The sequence below is a fragment of the Jaculus jaculus genome, chromosome 5, assembly GCF_020740685.1.
Source record: "Jaculus jaculus isolate mJacJac1 chromosome 5, mJacJac1.mat.Y.cur, whole genome shotgun sequence".
Classification (NCBI taxonomy): Eukaryota; Metazoa; Chordata; class Mammalia; order Rodentia; family Dipodidae; genus Jaculus; species Jaculus jaculus.
Genome location: NC_059106.1, coordinates 131,290,926 through 131,312,748, shown reverse-complemented (window position 1 = coordinate 131,312,748; position 21,823 = coordinate 131,290,926). Strand labels below are relative to the sequence as shown.

At 37.0% G+C, this 21,823-nt stretch overlaps 1 protein-coding gene across 2 annotated transcripts; it reads right to left on the bottom strand.

The window, feature by feature from the left end:
• On the bottom strand, positions 1–21,611 carry Tmem207 (transmembrane protein 207). 2 transcript variants are annotated; one of them, XM_004654521.2, is made up of 5 exons: positions 21,438–21,611; positions 18,920–18,957; positions 13,399–13,443; positions 12,111–12,253; positions 1–2,295 (listed from the first exon to the last, which is right to left on the bottom strand). In XM_004654521.2, the coding sequence occupies exons 1-5, from the start codon at positions 21,510–21,512 to the stop codon at positions 2,174–2,176; spliced, it is 423 nt and encodes a 140-aa protein (XP_004654578.2). In that variant the 5' UTR covers positions 21,513–21,611; the 3' UTR covers positions 1–2,173. The 2 variants fall into 2 exon arrangements, with proteins under 2 accessions (XP_004654578.2, XP_045006576.1); XM_045150641.1 differs by lacking the exon at positions 13,399–13,443.
• Positions 21,612–21,823: the final 212 nt, after the last annotated feature.

Below are 21,823 nucleotides of genomic sequence, written 5' to 3'. Positions count from 1 at the left end.
AAAAAAATCCTGCTTTATTCATGATACCAAGTCTTGGAACCAATCAAGTTATCCTCCAGTAACTGAGCATATAATTAAGTGATGGTATATCTAGGAAATGGAATATTATTTAACTCTGAGAAGAAATGGGCTGTAAAGTCATGGGTGACATGGAGGAAATTAATATGTTTTTAGAAGTCAAAAGTGCCAAACTGATTAAAAGGCTGCATTTGTATAATCTCAAATAAATAATATTCTGTAAAAGGCAAAACTATGGAGAGAATGAAAAGGTCAGTGGCAGTCATGAGTTAGAAAGGAGAGAGAAGTGAGGATAGGCACAGTGAAGGAATGTGTAGAGCAGTGGAACTATCCAGTTGTGGAAAAGATCACCGCCAGTCCCATAGGATACAAAACCAAGAATGAGACAATATGGAGTATGGATATTGGCTGCTGTGATGTTAATTTCAGTTGTCAATTTGGTCAGATTTAGAATCACCATGGAAACAAATGTCATTGGAGCATTTTCTACCTTAGGTTATTTGAGGTGGGGAGACATGCTATAAATGTGGGTGGCACTGTTCCACGGCCTAGGCATCCTGGGTTGTATAAGAGGGAGAGACCGAACTGAGCAGCAGCATTCATCACTCCCACCTTCCTCACTGTGGAGTGAATATGACCAGCTTCCTCTTGCTGCTATTGCCATAGCTTCCCTGCTATGAGGGATTCGAATCCCCTGGAACTGCGAACAGAAATAAACTCTTACTTTCTTAACTTGCTTCTTGCCAGGTCATTGCAATGAGCCAACTAATGAGTACAGGTGATAATGATGTGTCCATGTGAGCTCATCAGTTATGACCAATGTACCCTTCTGTTGTCAGATGTGATAATATGGAAGTAGACGTGGTTGAAAGCCTGTTGCATGGGAAATGCTGGTATCTTCTGCTCAATATTGCTGAAAAACTATAACTACTCCAAAACTTTACAAAAATTACCCAGGATCCTGTGTGGTAAGCACATGAAAGGAAGTAGGTGGGAGCAAATAGACCAGTGTGCATCTATTGTAGGCGTGGCAAGGACAGAGTGGTACCTCATGTCATAATTGCGGCAGGTAGGTAGCCTTTATTGTCTAGACGCTCTGAGAGTGAGTTATCGAGATTTCTTGGCAATGTTGATACAGAAAGTAATGCAAATTGAAGGTATAAGGATTGACCTAAGTCCTTTATCCTGAGAAACAGGAAGGCTGGAAAAGGTTTGTCAAAAAGTAGATTTGGGAAAAGATTAGGAAATAAGTTTTGCAAAGTCAAATTTGAAATATCTGTTGATCAGTGAAAGTATATGTCAAGTGTCTTAAGGCAAAGATTTGTTAGCTGAATATGATATGGCACTGAAGAAGTCTCAAGGCCACTTCTGCAGCCAGAGCAGCAACCTGAAAAGTAGCCTCTGAGCCAAGCTTTCTTTTGACAGTGCTATAAAAAATGCCAAATCTGAGGGGTGAGAGAAAGACTGTGAGCCGCCAAGTTCACATTCAGCCAGTAAGATAAAAGCCTTCTCTCTCTCCTCCCACACTGAGATTACACATGGCTCATGCCTCGAGTTATCTCCTAGGCTTGTAGTTACATTCTGTTTACACTTTCTTCTTCCTCCAACTGAGTAATAAAAACTCCTTGAACTAGACTTACAATATTTTCCTCTTTCATTTGACTTCCTCCTTCAAGTCCCAAAGTTATATTTTTCTTCATTGTCTCACCTTTTACACTAACTCTTTCTGGTTCCAGGATTGGACATTCCTGAAGCTTGTCTTGAGCCATTGTTAAAATATGATACCTTTTCAAGGACAGACAACTGAAGACAGACATGTGATGTGCAAGGCCCTGGGCTACTCAGCTTAATGGAAATGATTCCCAGCCCCAGTTTCTGTCTCCTTGAGTACCAATGAAGAAATGCCAACTTTGTTGTCTAACTGAAGAAATGGCAAAGCTGTGCTGGCTGGAGTCCACTAACTCATCACCAAAACACCTCCAGGACCACAGCCTCTTTCCCATGTCCATATCCTTATTCACATCCACCCTGTTGTCTCTTTTTGCTTGTCAAGACCAGTGAATAGATCTCTAGGCACTGCCACTAAGTGAAAGAATTATTCCTAAATTTGATCTTCTGGGGTAACAAATGTTTCTATTCTGTTGATGATGCAGATCTACAATTGACTTGTTTTTAGAATATCCTCATAGGGAGGTGGGGGACCTAATGTGCCAAAACATGGAATGGGGTGCAATCCAGCATTTTGAGTTTGAAGAGGACTCCCAGCTGCTTCTGTACCTAGAAAGAAACAGAAAGACTTGTTGTATCATTAATATAACTTATAACTATTTGTTCCCTTGAGAAAAAAAAATAAAACTATTTTTCTCTCTGCATTGATAGCTTTGTCAACATAGCAAGAACATTTCCTAGAATGAACTGATTATACCATTGCTGGCTAACCCATCAGGAAGCATTGACAAGCTAGGAGTTAAAACTAGAAAAAAAGAATTGTTTTAGAATCACAAATTAGGATTTCTCTGAACACTTATTTGTTTAAGCTAATAGTCCTGAGAAGGGTGTACAATTAGTGTGACTGGATCGCAGAAGGTAAAAAAGGCAGGAAAGTTTAACACCTGCTAGAAATCAAAGATGGTCTGACTTATCTCTTACCTAGTTCCCTAGATCTGTTTTGTCACAAACAGTCAAGACCCCTTCCAGGAGGGAGGTCTGTCATAGGATTTGAACATTGTGGCTGGTGAAGTTCAGCCCCTGGAACTTGGTGTCAGAGCCTACCCCTTCCTGAGACAGCCTCTAGCCCTAATCCCTCTGGTTCACCTGAGCTGGAAGACAGCCCACCACTATAAGGATATAAATACCTTTACAAGGGAAGGACAGTTGGGAACTTCCATCTGTGGGTGAGTTTCTCCCTCAACTGGACCTGAGCTGGCTTGACCCAGGCTTAGGCCCAGGTCCCTATGGAGGACCTCATAGCCCTTACTTTCCACATGGGTTCTTTATTACCTCAAGCTCCCCACATGGCAGGACCTCCTTAAACTTTCTTTTCTCTCTTTTCATCCCATGGTTTGCCAAGGCTCTCTAGGTGGGATCTCCGGCCACGTGGGTGCCCTTGGCTCTGTTCTTCCCTCACTAAATATAATAATTTGATAATTATCCTTCTCAGTCCTCTTTTTTAATTCAATTCTTTGATTAAAATTATAAATAAACCTAGGGTTTGGGGTTTAAGGACTTTCCTAGGCCCCTAACAGCCCCTGGCAGTCCCATTATGAGACATAGCCTCACTAGGAACAGTGAACAGTCACCAGTGAACTTCATTGCTTGGGGCTAATGTTCTCAATATGCAACAAATGCATGTAAATGTTTCCTTATAATAAATAATAAGCATGCTAGATAAATGGTAAAAGTTTTCATTTAAAGTATCTTGACATGATAAAGAGAAGACATTCAAGGACTGGAGAGATGGCTTAGCGGTTAAGCCCTTGCCTGTGAAGCCTAAGGACCCTGGTTGGAGGCTTGATTCCTCAGGACCCATGTTAGCCAGATGCACAAGGGGGCGCACGCATCTGGAGTTAGTTTGCAGTGCCTCTAGTCCCTGGAGTGCCCATTTCTCTCTCTGTCTCTTTCTCTGTCTGTCACTGTCAAATGAATAAATAAAAATAAACAAAAATTTTAAAAAATAGAAGACATTCAATATTAAAAAAAAAGATCATAACAATGTTCTTGACTTTGACATTATGTTCACAGCCATTAAACAACCATTTTCTTCCACAAACTGGTAACTTTGAGAGACCTTCAATTTGTTCCAATAACAATTTTTGGAAATATATCAGTATTTCCTGGAAGATTATTATTGAGTCACTGAGGAAATCAATATTAACATTATATCACTTTCTCTTTATATGCATATTTTTATTAACCTCGGTTTTTACTTGACTTTGATTGGAGTTCTTCTTTCCAAAAAGAGTAGTAACAAGCATAACTTGTTCTTTAAAGAATATAGATTCTTGAGCTAGTCCTCAACATTTTTATATATTACCTTTTATTAGGATACAACCATGCTCAATCATTTACATATTGATTATTTCTGCATTTGGACTACAATGACATAGGTAATTAGTTCCCATGAAAACTACAGAGTTGGCAAAGCCAAAACTATTTTCTGTCACCTACAGAAGTTTTTTGACCTTCTTTAAAGGTTTCAGACTTGTTGCATGGGGGAATTTCAAAGAACATGCCCCAATTATGAACCAAACTCAGAGCAGTTGCTTATTAGGCAACAGCTGCACTGCTGGGATCCAGATGTGGATTACCCAGAAGGATGGCTTTGTGTGCACTGTGATAACAGTGATGGCTTTTCATAAATATGTATTTGCCTTACTTCTTATCTTGCCAGCCCTCAGAGTCAGACATAACAATTCAGTTATTAATATAATATGTGAAAGATAGAACCATATTAAGAATATAAATTTCACCTCTTAGATCAGCACTGTACTTACAGAAAGGATACTTAACTGCATAGGTCATCTCTATGCTATTAAATAATAGTTATTTAAGCTCAGCATTTGTCTGCAATGAAACCATAATGATAATATCTATCTCTATAAAACTGAAGCTAATAATCTAAGGATGTAGCTTAAATGCTGGGTGAGTATATACAAAGCCCTGGGGGCTCCATCCTTCCTTGGTACCACAAGAAATTAATTTAGATAAGTAACAAATGTAAGTTAAAATGAATGTGTAGTGTACAAAATGAGACATGCAATATTGCAAAGGTTTATTGCTATATCACATATTTGTTATGTGAAGAATATTCATGATTTTGTTATGTACAATATTAATTTTACTCCATTTTAATGATTAAACAATGGTTTAATCATTGTCATTAGACATAACATAAAATGCTATATAAAAATATATAGTAAAGCTTTTTGGAGTTCATGAACTTAGGTTGACACCAGCTGAGGTTGAGATACTTTATTAAATCGAGTTGAAATTGTTAAAATGTCTCCTTCACTTAGATATTTGTAATTCCTTCCAACCTGAATACTTGTAATGAAAGCTGACTGCTTTCCTGGTGCTCCTGATATAGTCAGAACAGTTTTGGTGCAACATATTTATATTTATATTTTTTACTCCAATTTTTGGGGGTTTTTTGAGGTAGGCCCTCATTCTAGCCCAGGCTGGAATTCACTATGAAGTCTCAGGGTGGCCTTAACTCATCATGATCCTCCTACCTATGCCTCTCACGTGCTAGGATTAAAGGCATGTGCCACGATGCCCTGCACTCCAATTTATTTCTTTTACTGACATCTTCAATGCTGTGCTCCAGGGGAAAAAATCCTAACAATTATTTCTTTGCAGCAAAAAGATTTCATTATGTCCTCACTGCAAAATATGCTGCTTCACATAAGCTTGTAATGAAAACTACAATTGTTCAATTGATAAGCAAACATAAATAACCCAGTGTTTTTTGGAAACTTGAAAATTGAAGATATATCAATTCATAATTTTTTTCTAAAGCATGTTTACATATAATTGCATGTGGTTGGAAATGAGGGAGGCAGATTTTTTTTTCTTTTAATAAGTCCTATAGTTTTGCCCAAACCTGATGGTTAAAATTGTTATTCAATTTTTGAAAAAAACAAAACAATATTTTGACTACTACATTGATATAGCCAGCATTCACATGATTCGCATTACTAATAATAATTCCATAGAAGCTGCATCAGTTTGTACACTTATCATCAGTGAATAAGAACCACCCCCTTCCTCCACACCCTTGCCAGAATTTCTTGTCATTTGGTTTCTTGATGATGGCCATTCTGAATGGCATAAGTTGGAATCTCAGACTTTAAATTTGCATTTCCCTGATGACTCAGGATGTTGAACACATTTAATGTATTTCTTCTTTTCAGAACTCTCTGTTCTGTTCCATAGTCCAATATTTGGTTGTTCCATCTTCTTGATGTTTAGCTTTCTGAATTCTTTGATAGTCTAGACATTAATCCTCTGTCAGATGTGTAATTAGCAAAGAATCTCTCCCATTCTATAGTCTGCCTCTTGATTTGCACTGTAGTTTCCTGTGTTATTCAATAGCTTTCTAGTTTCCTGAGGTCCTATTTGTTGGCTCTTTGCTGTATTTCCTGGACAACCAGAGTCCTACTCAGTAGGTCCTTCCCTGTGCCCATATCTTGGATTGTACTCCCTAAATTGTCCTCTTGCATACTAAGAGTTTGAGGTCATATACTGAGGCCCTTGCTCCATTTGGGGTTGATTTTATTTGTACAGGAAGAGATAATAATTTAAGTTCATTCTTCTATAAGTCAATATAGTTTCCTTAGTGCCATTTGAAATCAGATATGGCAACATCTCCACCAGTATTCCTTTTTTGCTCAGAATTGTTTTGGGTAACTGAGGTCTTTTGTGCTTCCTTATAAATTTTAAGATTTTTTTTTCTACCTCTGAGAGTAATGGTATAAGAATTTTGATTGATAATTTATTGAATCTGTAGATTCTTTTGAGGAAGATTGATATTTTCATGATAGTGATTCTTCTGAAGCATGAGCATGGAAGATCTTTCCATTTTCTGTCTGTCTCCATTTCTTTCTTCATTATGTTCATTATAAAGTTCTTTTGTTGTCTATAGCTAGGGCTATTCTCAGGCATTTTTGTGGCTATTGTGAATGAGACTGTTTACCTTATTTCTTTCTGATATGATTGTCAGTAGTATATAAGAGAGCTACGTTTTTTCCCCTATGTTCTTTTATAAATAATTCCCACCAATGTCAGTGCAGAAAACTCTAATTAAATTGAGTGGATCACATTCACACACAAGAAAAGAAAAAGAGACATAAAAACAAACAAAAGACTGGTTGAGAAGAACAGGGTATTTAGTAGTATGAGGATGATGAGAGGTGTGAAGGCCGGTAACAAATTTCAAAAAACAATATATAAATATATAAAGATTATTTAAAAATATAATTCCAATATGTTCAACTTAATATGCTTTTTCTTCCTCTTTTTTCTCTCCCATCACCCTTTGTGTGGGGGTTAGGGGAGCCAGAATCTTACTGTTTAGTTCAGACCAGCCTCAAATCAGTATTCAGTTTAGGCTGCCTAGAACATGCAATCTTTCTGCCTAATTCTCCTGTGCCCTGGGTTTACAGATATGTATCCCCATGCCTAGTGACACTTTTTCTTCTTGTCCCATCTCAGTGATTAAAATGTCTAAAATGTTTTAATTTGAGTCATACTTCTATCATCTACTAAATGTGTCGCTTTACCTGTGAATATCTCTGTTTCTATAGCTTAAGGGTATTAAGAATAATGGCAAGCTTTCACAGAGCTATAGGACAGAATAATGAGATTCAAGATATCAATAGCATAGCTTTCAGTAAATTCTAAATCATTTGCAATCATCATGCCCTTTCATGAATGTATGTGAATGATGTGCTCACTCTCTCTTTAACAAAAATGTCACCAAATATCTACATGTAAAATATAAACCACAGGGGAAACATCTCTGAAGGATCCAATAATAAAGTGATCCGGGGAGGCTAGAGAAAGAACCGAGCAGAGTTTTCAAGGCTTTGCTTCTTAACTGTCTTTCTCCAGCCCTCCCTCATCTCCCTAGCTGAGAGAGAGCATTCACATTTAATAGCCGCTGAAAAGCCAGTAGTTCTATTTTTTACTGAAATAGGAAGAAATGGAAAATTATCTTTACAATTGCAGAAGAAATGGGGTCAGGGAGATTGGCTAGATGGAGGGCAGCACTGTTGGGTACACCAGCCCGGAGGAGAGGGCAGAATGAGCGTCCCCAAGAGGAGCATCCATAGGCCTCACCCTGCCGCCTCCTCAGGAAAGGTAGAGGAGTTTTCCAGGCGTAAGGAGCTTCAATGCACAGCCTCTGAGAAAGGAAGGCACTAGCACACTGATACAGATCTCATACTCATTTGGTATTTTTCATTCAAGTGTTGGTTGGCTTGCTCTCTCCTACACTCTTTCCTAATGAATACTAGATGTTCTTCCTGCACTGTTTGTCCTCTGCACTGTTTGTCCTCTGATTACCTCCAAGACACCAAACTTACATCTCCCCATTATCAATAAATGTCCACTTCCTCTTTAGCATGGGCTTTACTCAGCTTTTTACCTTATTTTCCATAAAATGTTAAGTTTATCCTTATTTTCGGTGAATTAAAATGCAAACCTTTTGTTCTTCGTATATTAAAATAAGCTAATTTGACATTGTTTTTCAAATATAAATTAAGACACAATTTGTCTGACAAAATAAAATCCATTTATATTTTTGTATTCTAAAAATCACTTGTAATTTCTTTTCTGTGTCATATTGTCATCATTTTATATAATGGAGTATACTAATCACAAATTGCAGAGATTTGGGACTAATATGGTTAATTAAGAATATAAATAATGTTTCTCTTCCTCTTTCTCTACCAATACTAGAAAAAATACACAGTTTCATTTAAGTCATTTTCTGCGGCTGTCTGAATATTCTCCCTCATCATGTCCCCATTTGAGTGGTTGAATATCTTTTGTGTTTGCTGTTGAGTTGTCAGAACAGATTCAAAAACATATTATTTTAAAAGACCATGGTATAGAAATTCAAACAAGGTTCAAAAGCAATACCCTTTTACCCCTAATACATGTGGTTGAAAAACACTTGAATAAGTCTAGAGCTGATGGTTGAGAGAAGAATGCAAGAATAAGTAAGAAACGGTCATGGATGACACCTCTCAAGGATGCTTAAGGAGATGGAATGGACTTCTTAGCTGGGTTGTAACAGATATGAGAAAGGAGGACTGGACATTGAGGAGAGGTATGATGAGCAAGGAAAATATAAGAAAGGGGGCTACCTAAGACATTTTGTGGCTGGATCCAGGAAGAAGAAGTAGGCCTAAACTTGCAAAGATGAGAGGACCTAAAGCTTCTATGAAATAAATAGATTTTCATTATAGTCCTTAAAATATCTTTACCTTCATACTATGATTCTTCTGTTCTGGTTCTTCCTTATCTTATTTGCCAACCTTAATTTTCTCCTGTTCTCTTCATTCCTTTTTTCTTTGACAACACCTCATCCTGCTGGCACTCAAAATGGGATATAAGTTTACTAGAGTTGCCACAAAAAAGTACCACAGACTGGTGGCTATAGCAGCAAAAATTTATTTTCTCACAACTCTGGTGCCAAAGTATCCAAGCTCAAGTGTCAGTAGGGATGATTTACTCTGACACTTCACTTTTCAGCTTGTAAATATCTAACTTCTTTCTGTGCCTGTCTGTCTGCTAATTTCCCTTTTTTAGAAGGATGCTAGCAATATTGGCTTAAGGTCTACACCAATTGCTTTGTTTTAATTGAATTATCTCTTTAAAGGCCTTGTACTTAAATACTGTCATAAGGGGGTTCACAATATGATCTTGATGTACAGATTTTATGGATATGTAGTTCAGCCCATAGTAAGGTATGACAGAGGCATTAATACTTTTCCTCTGGAGAATAAAGAGCTCTATTGTAACAAACCTGGTCACAGGTCTAGTATGGGCTTCTTTTATATATTTAGAATTTCTAATCAAGTTAATTGGAAACCAAAGCAGGGTAATATTGACAGGAAATAGTATTGAAAGAAATTATCTCTCTTACACATTTAAGCAAATGTAAAGTTTAGTCAACTCCAATCTTTAATATTCCACCAGAATTTTTCTCTTGGCTTTTCTTTCTAGAGGGCAGTGTTTATGTGATTTTGACTGTAAAACATCTGTTCCTTAGGTCAGAAGCACAGAGATATTTCAATTAATATATGCAACAAGTGGTGATATTAAAGTGAAATAACTTTTAAAGTAATAAAATAAAGATCTGGGAGGAACCCAAGGTTAATATATCAAATCTAATGCCTCCCTTAAGATGTTCCAATGATTCATTTCTCACATTCTGTATTCTGGAGAGAATATCATTTGTACATCTGAGATAGTAAGGATTCATGAGCCCAATTTCATAGTCAAATATGCCATCAGTGTCATTCAAGTGACTTCTATTTTTTCCTCTCATTTCTCATAGTGACTGTGAAGAAAATTTCAAAGTACAGCTTTGTTATGGTTAATATTTTCAGTTGAACAGAATTTACAATCACCATGGAAACAAATTTCTGGGCATATCAATGAGAAAGTTTCAAGTTTAGGTTAACTGAGGTACAATGACGTACCTGAACTATGGGTGGTACCATTTCATGGGCTGTACTAAATAAAAAGGAGAAGTTGACTTATCACCAGCATTCATTTTGTATGCTTCTTGACTGGGGATGTAAAGGGACCAGCTCCTACTTCCAGCATCATGCATTTCTCCTTATGGAGGAGCATATTTCCTTCAACTGTAAGCCAGCACAAACCCCTCCTCTGTTAAACTGTTTCTTGTCAGATATTTTGTTCACAGAAATTAGAAAAGGAACTAGTATAATAAATTAGTACCAAGAGTGGTTAGGGATTGGTACAAGGGAAAAATTGGGGTCATATTAACATTTTAGAGAACAATTATTTTCCCAAATTTTGGGGGGGAATTTGTAAAGATTTAAGATAATATGGAGAATGTCATTCTAATGCCTATAGCTCTGAGATCATACACTGATGGTTAAAGTCCTTCTTTCACACTAAGGTTGCTTCAGGCAAGTTCAATAGCATGCATGTAAACCACCATGCAAGAAACAGGAAAGGTTTAGACAAGCGAAGCAACAATTGCAGCATATAAAATGCTTTCAAATTCCAACAGCAAAGTTCTGTAGCTTTATACTTGAAAGTCTTTTAAGATAAGAGTTCTTTTAAGTGTTAAGGTAGACTAGTGAAAGATTCTTCATCTAGAGAGAATGGAAAGGCCAAAAAATTAATAATAATAATTTCACAATCCTCTATGTTCTTCTCCAGAAATGAAAGGTTGGTTGGAAGAAAATGGCATTTATCAACGAACTCTAGTTAAACAAAGAAAAATACGCCTACATTAACATGTATATCCTTTTGACAAACATTTTGTTAGGTCAGTGGCCCTATTTCCCTTCATGCTATATAAAAAGTGCTTTTTATTTTAAGAGAAAGATCTATTTGTCATTGCAGAATTTAATTATCCTTCCCCAAATAACCATTTCCCAAATTGATAATTCCTTGTCCTTGTTAAGTAATTACTTTGGCAGCAGGGGAAGCAATAGTGGAAAGAATGACTAAATTGTAGAGTACTAAGTTTTGATGTTAAAACCTTTTAGTTTATTTTTACCCTTCTTTTAATAGCAGCTTCTCCCAGGGCACACTCCATTTCAAATATTGAAAAATTCCATGCTACCCCAAGTTTCTGAACAGAGCTGTTAAGTTTTACTGAGAGCTCTAGGGAGACTGTGGTATGTAAAAGTATTACCATGGAAGGAACGTTTCACAGCAGTTCCTGGATGCTGGCAATGCTTACGGTGAAGAAGTGAACCATCAACTATGGAGCTGACTACTGTAGTAACTTATTCACCCTGTATGCAAACTGGAAAATGATGGTCAGGACTTGGTTTCAGATGAACGGGGATTGGTTGAGGCAGGATCGGGGCTCTTAGAGTATTTCTGGAGAGGAAGTGCATAAGGACTGACACTCTTGCTCAATGCCAATGGCCTCAGATTGCCGCACTGGCAGCAGACAATTTGGAAGGGGTGGTTCCATGGTGGTTCTGATGAATTAAGTGAGTCATAAAGGGCTTATTAATTAAGACTGTAAATACAGGGCAAGATAGACTGATAGTAAAATTGAAATAAGGTCTTCTGGCTTTTAAATCCTAGCACTCATGTAGAAATGTTCCTTTCTGTATATTTCTATCCTTCGATTGGTTGATTGAGGAGACTGTTTAGGTTCTATCTTCACCCTCAACTACATATTACTTCAGCAGCTCCTTTCTTTGAAAGTTTTTTGTTGTTGTTGTTGCTTTTGTTTGTTTTACTTAAGCTCTATTTAATGCATGTCTTTGATTCTCCTGAAAGTTATATATCATTATTATTACATAAATCTGCTTTACAAGGAAGTTTTCAGTTTCACAGGGGAGTCCAGAAGTGTACAGATAACTCACCATAAATGGGGTCCAAATCTCCAACAGCAAAAATGGCCACGGTACATCTTGGGTTATCTCTTCTGGACTTTTTCAGCCAGCACTGGAGACAGAAGAGCACTATGCCACAAAGGAGAGCCACCAAGAAAATCAGCAGTAGGAACCTGGCACCAAAGATGGCAAAGGAGTGAGGTGATGTATGTAGGAATTCCAGAGTTTCTATCACAGGTTGGAAAATGCATAGGAAATCAGCTGGGTACAAGCCAAATGGGATGCCAACTACATTGAGCAACTTTCCATTACTAAACATTGCCACTACAGTTGGTATCACTGGTCCTTGGGGAGGGCCAGGTCTGCCAAATAGGGTTATCATTTTAGTCTTTGAACACTCTCCTTCCCTTCTTCCCTTTTGCTCTCTTCCTTTCTTCCCTCCCTTCCTTCTTCCTTTCATTCCTTCAACTAGTATTTAAGTAAATGCATACACACTTAAATATTTTGATTAGTGACTCAAAATTAGACAAGTTATGGATTTTGCCTTTGAGTAATTAGCAATATAATTAATAGGACTGAATTTCCAACCTGGTTCCAGCCAAGATTTAGAATTAGAATTTAGAATTAGAACAACTATGTTAAAATTTGGAACATCTACAGCCGGGTGTGGTGGCACATGCCTTTAATCCCAGCACTTGGGAGGCAGAGGTAGGAGGATTGCCATGAGTTCAAGGCCACCCTGAGATGACAGATTTTGGAACATCTTAGAAAAGGGTGGCTGTTTTTTGTTTGTTTGTTTGTTTTTTAATTAGTTTTCTATTCAGCAAATACAGGCAGTTTGGTACCATTATTAGGCTCATCCATGAACTACCCCCTCCCTATTGGCCCCTCCTTGTTGAGGTATATGGGTCATGCCTTGTGGAGTTAGCCCACAGTTATTGGTACAATAAATGTCTCTGCAAATCCTGACCCAACATGTTGCTCTGACACTCTTTCTGCCCCCTACTCCTCAAAATTTCCCTGAGTTGGCTGCTTATTTTGAATTGCTTTTATACTCAAAAGTGAAGGAGTCATTTAGTAAGCTTTCAATAGAACAATTATATTTACCACTAACAGTGTACTTTTAGAATCAACATTTATTCTTAAAAATCAAATACTGACTGGTTAATAAGATGAAAGTGACATTTTTATAGCTATTGATCACGTGACCCCTAAAATTTCCTTAGGTTGTATGATTTAATGTGGTGACTCAAATTATTTAGGACGCATGTGTATATATATCCACATGTTTTATGAAATCAGTTGAGGTTATCCTTACCAGATATACCAGCCATTAGGATGCTGATTGCTATAATTTACACACCTGGTAATAAAGGAAGAGTAGTAAGTGTACAGTTCATTTTGTGGGGGGCTTCATGCAATTTGTACTCATCACATCTGTTTTCCAAGAGCAATTATCTACTTACCCTCTTACCCAACTGCTCCCCACACACATCTGTCCCTACTCCAAGACTTTGAGGATACAGGTAAATTTGAAACTATTATTTATGGAAACAGAAAGCTCTAATGTTAAGAGGTTTTGTTCTAAATCAAATGAGAAGGTATTGATTAACATTTTAAAGCCAACATATCATAGGTATTAGGTAGATCATCATTATTCTTTATATCCAGCCATGGAGAGGCATTTATTATAGTTCAAATTCTCCAGAGAGTGGGTATAGTCTATATTCATCTTTAATGGAATGGCTAGAAATAGCAAATATCAGGCAATTAGCTGCTTTATGATTAGACAGCTGGTTAAAAAAAGAAGTTAGGTTAGAAGGAACGAAAGTATTTGGCCATAATAGTTACCAAAGAGATTTTGAATTTGATCTATCCAGTAAATGGTTAAGTCATTTGTGTGTTGAGTCACAATGCAGTTATTTTTGAAAGATGCCCCCAAAACTAAGGTCACCATGAGATTAAGTTCTCCAATGTGGAGATGTATGTGCTGTTATCTCAAGAGTGCATCACTGTGTCTCACACTGAATGGAGATAGATTTCTTTCAGGCCTCAACATATAGATGCTGTCATGGCACCCTGATATGACACAGACCATCAGAGCCTGCTAAGCTTCTGAGATGGAGAAACACAAAGTCATATCATCTTCAGCCATCACTAAAGTGACACTGAGAGCTATTCAGCTTGGAACATTCATCAATGTCAGTTACTTTTTGTTCCCAGCATTCCTCAGGAGGTAGCACCTTTCATCTACCATTATGATGATCAGAATGATGCTTGAACACGCATGTGAAATGCCAACTTAAAAGATTTTCCCCAAACACAGAAGACAAAATCAGTCACAGACACATGATTTTGCTCACTTATTTTTGCTTCTTTGTAAGCTCAGTTTTTGCTCATTGTTGTTTTTGTTTTAAGCATCTAAAGGGACTAGCAAAGTTCATAAACACAAGGAACTGAGAAAAAAATGGACACCCAAGTGCAACTTTAAATTATCCAAGACATCTGGCTATCGGTGAAGGGTTCTAAAGATAATGAGCATTATACCCTATAAGGGAATATTATCCTGTCATCAAAATTAATATAGGTTTATGCATATAATTAAGACTATAATTACAATTAATCTATACAAATATAACACATTTGTCAAGATAACTATTAGTTAAATAAGAGATATGCTAAACTTTCAGCACTTGCTTCTCTTGAAGATAATATTGTAAGCATCTTTACTTTTAATATATTGCACTATTTGAGTTTTCTTAAGTCTATATCTCATTTATGTAGTCAGAAAGTATTACATTGTTGTGGTAAAATGTAAATATCCTGCAAATATAGCATAATAATGAGTGAATATAAGGAAATGTTTATGCTACCCCGCCCCAGTAATAAAATGCAGGCTCTCATTTTGAATCTTGACATTTACTTCCTGGTCATGGATATGAGATGTTTCATCCCTTCCACACTGAAAACCCGGTCTCCTTCCATGTCCATTTTAGGATAAGCAATATAGCTCAAAGCCAGTTCTAAATCTTATGTATACCATTTTGTTAATCATAATTTTTGAGTCACTTAGCATTGTTTTGAGGGCTGACACAATACCCAACCTTATTTCAAGTTGTCTTTCTTAGTATTTGCTCCCTCTGGTGGACGTTCTGATGAGCACAGAAAGGGCCAGATAACCCTTTAGTAGAAAAAGGGAGTGATGGAATTTTACAATGTCATTTCTTTTATCCCCAAAGTTTTATGAACTTCACACTGGATAACCAGAGTGGGAAAATTTATGAATTCCTTAGTTTGGGAAATTCAGAAAGAATCCTTCAGTGTTACTAATGGCCAAGAACTTTAACCTAGATTCCAGGGTTTCGTGATTCCATTGAAGCCCCATTTTCTCCCCACAAACATCCTTTTTTCACACCACAGTTTCTGTTTCCTTCTCATATTCAACTTTCAACAGTAACTTTGACTTCTTAAAAAGAATCTGAAGTAACAGTATAATTAGACAAATATTAATGCAATATTTTTAGAGTAGAAAAGGTGACTTTTCTGAGCAGGAATTTATCACTCAAGGGTTAGGATGCTGCTGCTAATAGTAAAAAAAAAAAAAAAAAAAAAAAAGATACAGGGAAGAAGTGACTACAAAAAAAAAAAAAAGACAAAAGCTTTGAGGAAAACCTGTGCCATGATGGCAATTTTCTGAAAGTAGATGTTGAAAGAGGTAAAAGCTGCCTCTACCAGAACTAGGCATGTTGTTTTTTAACTCTTTTGCTGTGGAAATGGTTCCTGCTCCCCATGGGTGAGTAGACTACTTGATCTTTCTTCTTAGTGCTAGAATCTATGGACCCCAATTTACAAATTACTTAATTTGTTGAATTCAGGAAGAAATCCTACCAAGATGCTCATTTGCTCCTCTCCTGCCACCTCCCCTTCCCTGTTTTCTATGCCAGAAACTCCATTGACTTCTAGTGAAATTCCTTGCTTTCAAATTCTCAAGTTAATAAGGTAAGGCCACAGGAGATAATTCTCTGTCATAGACACGATAAGTAACTGGTGCAGCATGTTGTTCCTGAGTGGCAAAGTCATGTTTTAAATATAAGTACCCTGGCTGCTGTGATGTCATGTCCTTTATCATCTGGTGTTATTTCAAGTGGGAACACAATAGACCAGCTCTGGCTTCTTATTACTGTATGGAGGATGCATCCAAGATCCTGCCATTCTAAAGTGCCTTAAGGAAATACTGAGAGAAAATTAGACATGAGGGCAGGGAGAGTATCTGACAAACAGAGTAAGCCAAGAGTGAGCTCAGTTTGCTGACCGAACGTAATAAATCACATATGTAAATTGAGAACAGACTGTGGATCTGGCACAGTTATTCTAGCAGTTAATAGGATGAGAGGGAGAGAAAATCATATAGTGTCCTCTGAGATGGACAGAGTGGATACCATTGCCCCACAGACGTAGAACCAGGGGAACACTCAAACAGGGATTAGCCCTGTGAATAGCTGGAATGAGTTTTCCATAGTATCCAGAATAACAAAATAAACAATTTCATGGGTTTTGTTCTTTTGAAATATAATTCTTCAACATAGACTAATGTTTCATTCAGCTACAATAATTTGGGAGCAAAATGAGTAGTAAATCATATCACCACAAAATTGGTGGTAAATTGCATGGAATTTGGGACAAAGGATGGATGGACTATATATCCCTCAGGTATTTCCCCAAGTGTATAATGGAAAATTCTAAGAACTGAATTGTCAGTCCTGAAACCAAATCTAAGCTCTACCAAAAGATTGGTTATCTTTTCTCTTTCTCTCTTTCTTTCTTTCATTTGTAACAAGGTCTTTCTATATATGCCAGATGGGCTGTGAACTTTCTACATATCTGAGGCTAGCCTTGAGGTGAATATCTTTGTGCCTTAGTTTTCCTCCATAGTGCTAGAATTCCAGGCATGCATCATATACCCTGATTTATTTATTTTTTTAATTCTTGGGAAAAGTTGTTAAACCAGTGAGTCAAGAAGTAAAATAAAAGAATCACTGGGAAATCCACCATTACCTCAATTAACTTACAAGTTCCTTTATCATGCCATAGTCATATACTTTAAGTCACTATGTACTCTATGCATAAGTGTTATTGGCTATAGATGGGGAGGGGAATAGATTAAAAGTATTGCTAGGTGTAATGGGCTATATCATGTTTACTTTTCTTACTCCCTTGCCTTCTACTTTTTCTTTTTCTTTGGCTGCTTTTCAGTGGAATCTAGCAAGTTAGAAAGTGTGTGTTACTTTCTACAGTGTCGATAAAGGAGAATATATTTTTTGATCACAAGATGATATTTCTGATCAAAGAAATAGTTTTATATTGTTAATTTCTAGAATAAATGCTGGTACAAAGAGAGAAACTTATTTGCATGAAGGGCATTTACCCTTGCCTTTCATCAAGCACTCATCCGAGTCAGACCATCTTATGGAAAAATTCAAGGTATCATGTCTATCTTCAATGCATTGCTTACTTTGTGCTACCTTCATGTGAATTTAGCCACTCTTGTGCCTTTTCTGTCTTTATTTCCTTTCATTTTATATTTTATTTACTATAGTTTTGAGGTTTTGCTCAAAAGGAAGATAAATAAGGACACATATTACAGATGCTTTGATGCAAAATGGTGTACCAAAATGGTCATACTTAAGCACCAGTAGAATTCCTGCTACTGATTTTTTTTTTTTATTTTTGCACTTGCAAAGGAGAGAAATTACCTCAGATACTATGAAGTCAGCATAAAAAATTTCACATTATCATACTTCCTTATCATGTTGGTTAGAGAGTTACATTCAACACTTGAGATCCTTCCAGTTGCACATGCTTTCATTATTTTAGGTCAACGGCAAAAATGAGGAGGCAAGATGGTGATAGCCTTGTAGTTCACAGTCAGATAAACACGCAATCAAAAGTAAGGTTAAGTCAAACAGCAGAAGACAGGGCAAAAAGAACAGTCCCAAAAATTAATGCAAAGAAATAGCCTTGGAGGCCATTTCAACATTCCGTGAGCCAACTGTCTTGAAGGGGATCCACGAGAAACCAAGTGATGATGGCAGGAATAAGGACTGCCCCTTACTTGCCCTTGTCTCCTCCCTCAGAGGCAGTGACCATAGACAAGGGTTGAAGAGTATTATTCAATGATCATTGAAAGCAGATTGCTGGCAGAGTATGGCACCCAGAGCATGGCACTTGGCAGAAGTGATTTCCTGACACTTGCACTGAGCCACAGTGCATTACACTTCCCACTCATTGCCATGAGAATTAATATCTCCTGTACAGAATCCTGAGAACCATTAAGTGTCCAGCACAAAAAGTGGGAAGATGAATCAAGAATTCACATAATTTATAGCAGACGTCCTCTGAAATGCAAATATAACACAGTAAAATTTGAGTTCATTTGATTATATTTGAAACTAAGCTATTCTGCAAATTGCCTCGCACCATTGCCTTGACTTATGAGAGTGCGTCAATGGTAGATGACATCACAATTCTTTCATGAACTCAAGGTATCTTTCAAATCTCTGCAGAGGAGAGCAAAGAAGAAACATGCCTGGAAACCAACTAGATTCCTGGTTTATTTAACACTGCTGATCAGAATGAAATTTACACTTTCTGACTTGTGAAACAACTGTGCCTTCCAAATTTAAAATATTTTTTTTTTTTTTTTTTTTTTTTTTTTTTTAACCTGAGTACAGTGATCATTGGAAACTGCTCTGGAGCTTTCCAAACCATGTGAGTCCTTTTCATTTTCTACATATTTAAAATGTTCTATAAAAGCGTGAAATCCCTTGCTATTTACTTACATTTCATTGTCTTCACAGGGTGGATCCGAGAGCACCAACTGAAACACAGGTTCAGAACAATAACATCTCAACATCTCATCAGTTTAATCTTTTGATGCAGGCAGTGCCAGGAGACTGACAGTATGGGTTTATATCTTTCTTTTTTTTTTTAATTAAAAGCTCATAGCATAGTTTATTGTTGATGCACAGAGGTTTAATTGAAACAAAATTCTCTGGGTAGATTCTTAAAATCAGCAGTTAACAGGAGAAGCACACAGAACTCTACCTAATGTACAATCAGAGTTTAATTGAAAACTTTTTTTTTTTTGCATTTATTTTCTCTATGGGTAGTTTTTGCTGCTGTGCACCTTGCATTTTTCCTTTCATTGCTATCACGTTTCCCTCACACATCAGAATATTAAAGCAGTACACCTTTTCTAAATCATCACTTAGCATTTTCCCCCACCCCTCAAAACAGAGAAGCAGGCTTTTGAATATCAACCAGTATTTATGGAAGCCATCAGGTACAGATAGCAATTAACACCACACAAACATCATACAAGCTACAACTGAAGTACCTGGACAAACATTAACAACATTTATGTAAGAAAGATGTTGGTTTAAAAGTGACAGTTCGGGCTGGAGAGATGGCTTAGTGGTTAAGTGCTTGCCTGTGAAGCCTAAGGACCCCAGTTCAAGGGGTCCCCAGGACTCACATTAGCCAGATACACAAGGGAGCACATGCATCTGGAATGCGTCTACAGTGGCTGGAAGCCCTGGTGCGCCAATTCTCTCTCTCTCCCTCTGCCTCTTTCTCTGTCGCTCTCAAATAAATAAATAAAGTAAACCAAAAAAATTTTAAAAATACATAAATAAAAATAAAAGTGGCAGTTCTATAAGAATTACAATAAACATACTATTCATGTCCTTCTGGAATCAAAATGAGCGAAAACCTTATTGATGTTCTGACACATAACTTGAAGAAATACAGTTTCAAATTACGCATAACAAAGAAAACACTAAGGGAAGAATCATGAATTCAGTATACACATCACAGATTAAAACTTAACTGAGCTCATCACTTCATTAAATGAAAAGGTACCTTTAGTAAGGAGAAGGAGGTTCTGACATGGTAGTATGCTTTTCATGCAAAGAAAACAAATTCCCGGCAAGAGGACACTGAAGTCAATCCCATTAGCATTAACGAGTGTAAAATATAAGTTTGGAGGGACAATGATAGCATGCTTTAATGTTGAAGTCCATTTAAGATCACTTGGCATTCCTACTGAGATATAAAACCGTCTCTTTATCAAAGATGGAGAATAAAAACCTTTGAAAGCCTAAAACCTAAGTTATCTAACGAAAATTATCTTAGTTCTCTATGTAGGCCTTTATTGGGTACAAACTTTTTACCCAACGATCATAAGAATAGAAAGGAGATTCCTCATTTACATTTAGCTATAAAAAAAAATGGCTCAGTGAGACCAGTTGGAAACACTTCTTTTCCTGGGCTATACCATACACATATAAGTACTAATGAGAGGTCACAAAGTTTAAAGTGATGGGCGTGGGGATTTTGGAGTGGGCATGTGTCCCTCCTTCATTATGATGGATCTTCTTTAGCTCCTTGTCTTTACACCACTACATTTATCTGGGCAAAGAGATTTGTGGAGTTGCTGATGGAGCCTTGAATCAGCCATCAGCGAGCATGGCAATGAACAACTTGTAGGCACAGAACATGAGTTACATTCTCTTTTGCTCAAATCTTGCAAATAGGCTTGCATACTAACTGAGAGGAAAATGAACATTCCATTATCATCCATAAAGAAAGCTCATTTATGTGTAGATATTATCATTTGGGATCTAGCTTAAAGGATAAACAAATAAAGGCAGCATTTTGCTTTCCAATCAATCCCTAGTCCTCTCTGTGTGCTGTACCCTAGCAGGGAATGAATGTCATCTCATTACTATGACCACACTGCAAATGCATTTGCTGCCAGACTCCCAGGTTCTTATGAGATGGTATAGGGAAGTTTTCATATGCTGCAATCCTAAATCTTTCAGATCTACCAGACTCAAGTTACACCAATATAAGAATGCATTTATTGGTCAGAAAGGGATGCTAGTGGGGAGCAACCAAATAACCCTAGATGTCTATATAAGTCAGCATAGAATAGCTGTCAGGAATCAAGTGTATTGTAGGAATCAGTAAACATTTCTTAAATTAATCCAGGCATAGCATCACTTTATCAATAGTAATTTTGAGTTTAAAAATATTTTGCAGCACAACAATGTGAGGTTTAATTTCACATCACATTATTTAAATAGAAATGGAGCTAAATAAGGAATAAATAAGACTAAAGTCAATGATATTTTGTTTTTCATATCTTAGAATGATACATCTTATAAACTGTATGATGTTGGTAACATCTTCTTGAAGGAAATCTTTTAAATGCAGTAAGTTGCCCCAAGGACAAATCTATAGCAAATCAAGTTCTCAGTGTATCTCAGAAAATCTACCATAAAGAGAGATGGTTACCTGGAACAGTGGCAAGCACAGAGCTCCTGTTGTTGATACTGTGGACGTCACACGGAAAGGTCTGAATCTTGACATACTAGAAAGATTGAGCTCGTCGTTTGCTTAATCTGTGATCTCTCTTTCCCAGAGTGCCTTAGTATAACTCTATGCTGTGTTTTCTACTACAACATGCATTCATGATGGCTCTTGAACTACTAAAGGGCATACTGGGGTTGGAATGCAGGGTGCATGCTTACAGGTGCTAAGATCTAAAGGAGTTGAAGGTCAGAACCTTGGCACTGTTTGCCATGACCCTTAAATGCTGACCTCAGAGCTAGGTGGCTGTTTAAACAACTTCAAACATTCAAGTGCATGTTTTATTACATGGAATGTGTGAGGATTTTTGT

Coding starts and splice junctions, on each gene's coding strand:
- Tmem207 (XM_004654521.2), bottom strand. CDS start 21,512: ATGTCAAGATTCAGACCTTTCCGTGTGACGTCCACAGTATCAACAACA. Junction 18,958..21,437: donor TGTGCTTGCCACTGTTCCAG/GTAACCATCTCT, acceptor CCTGTGTTTCAG/TTGGTGCTCTCGGATCCACC. Junction 2,296..12,110: donor AGATTTGGACCCCATTTATG/GTGAGTTATCTG, acceptor GTTTCTTTCTAG/GTACAGAAGCAGCTGGGAGT.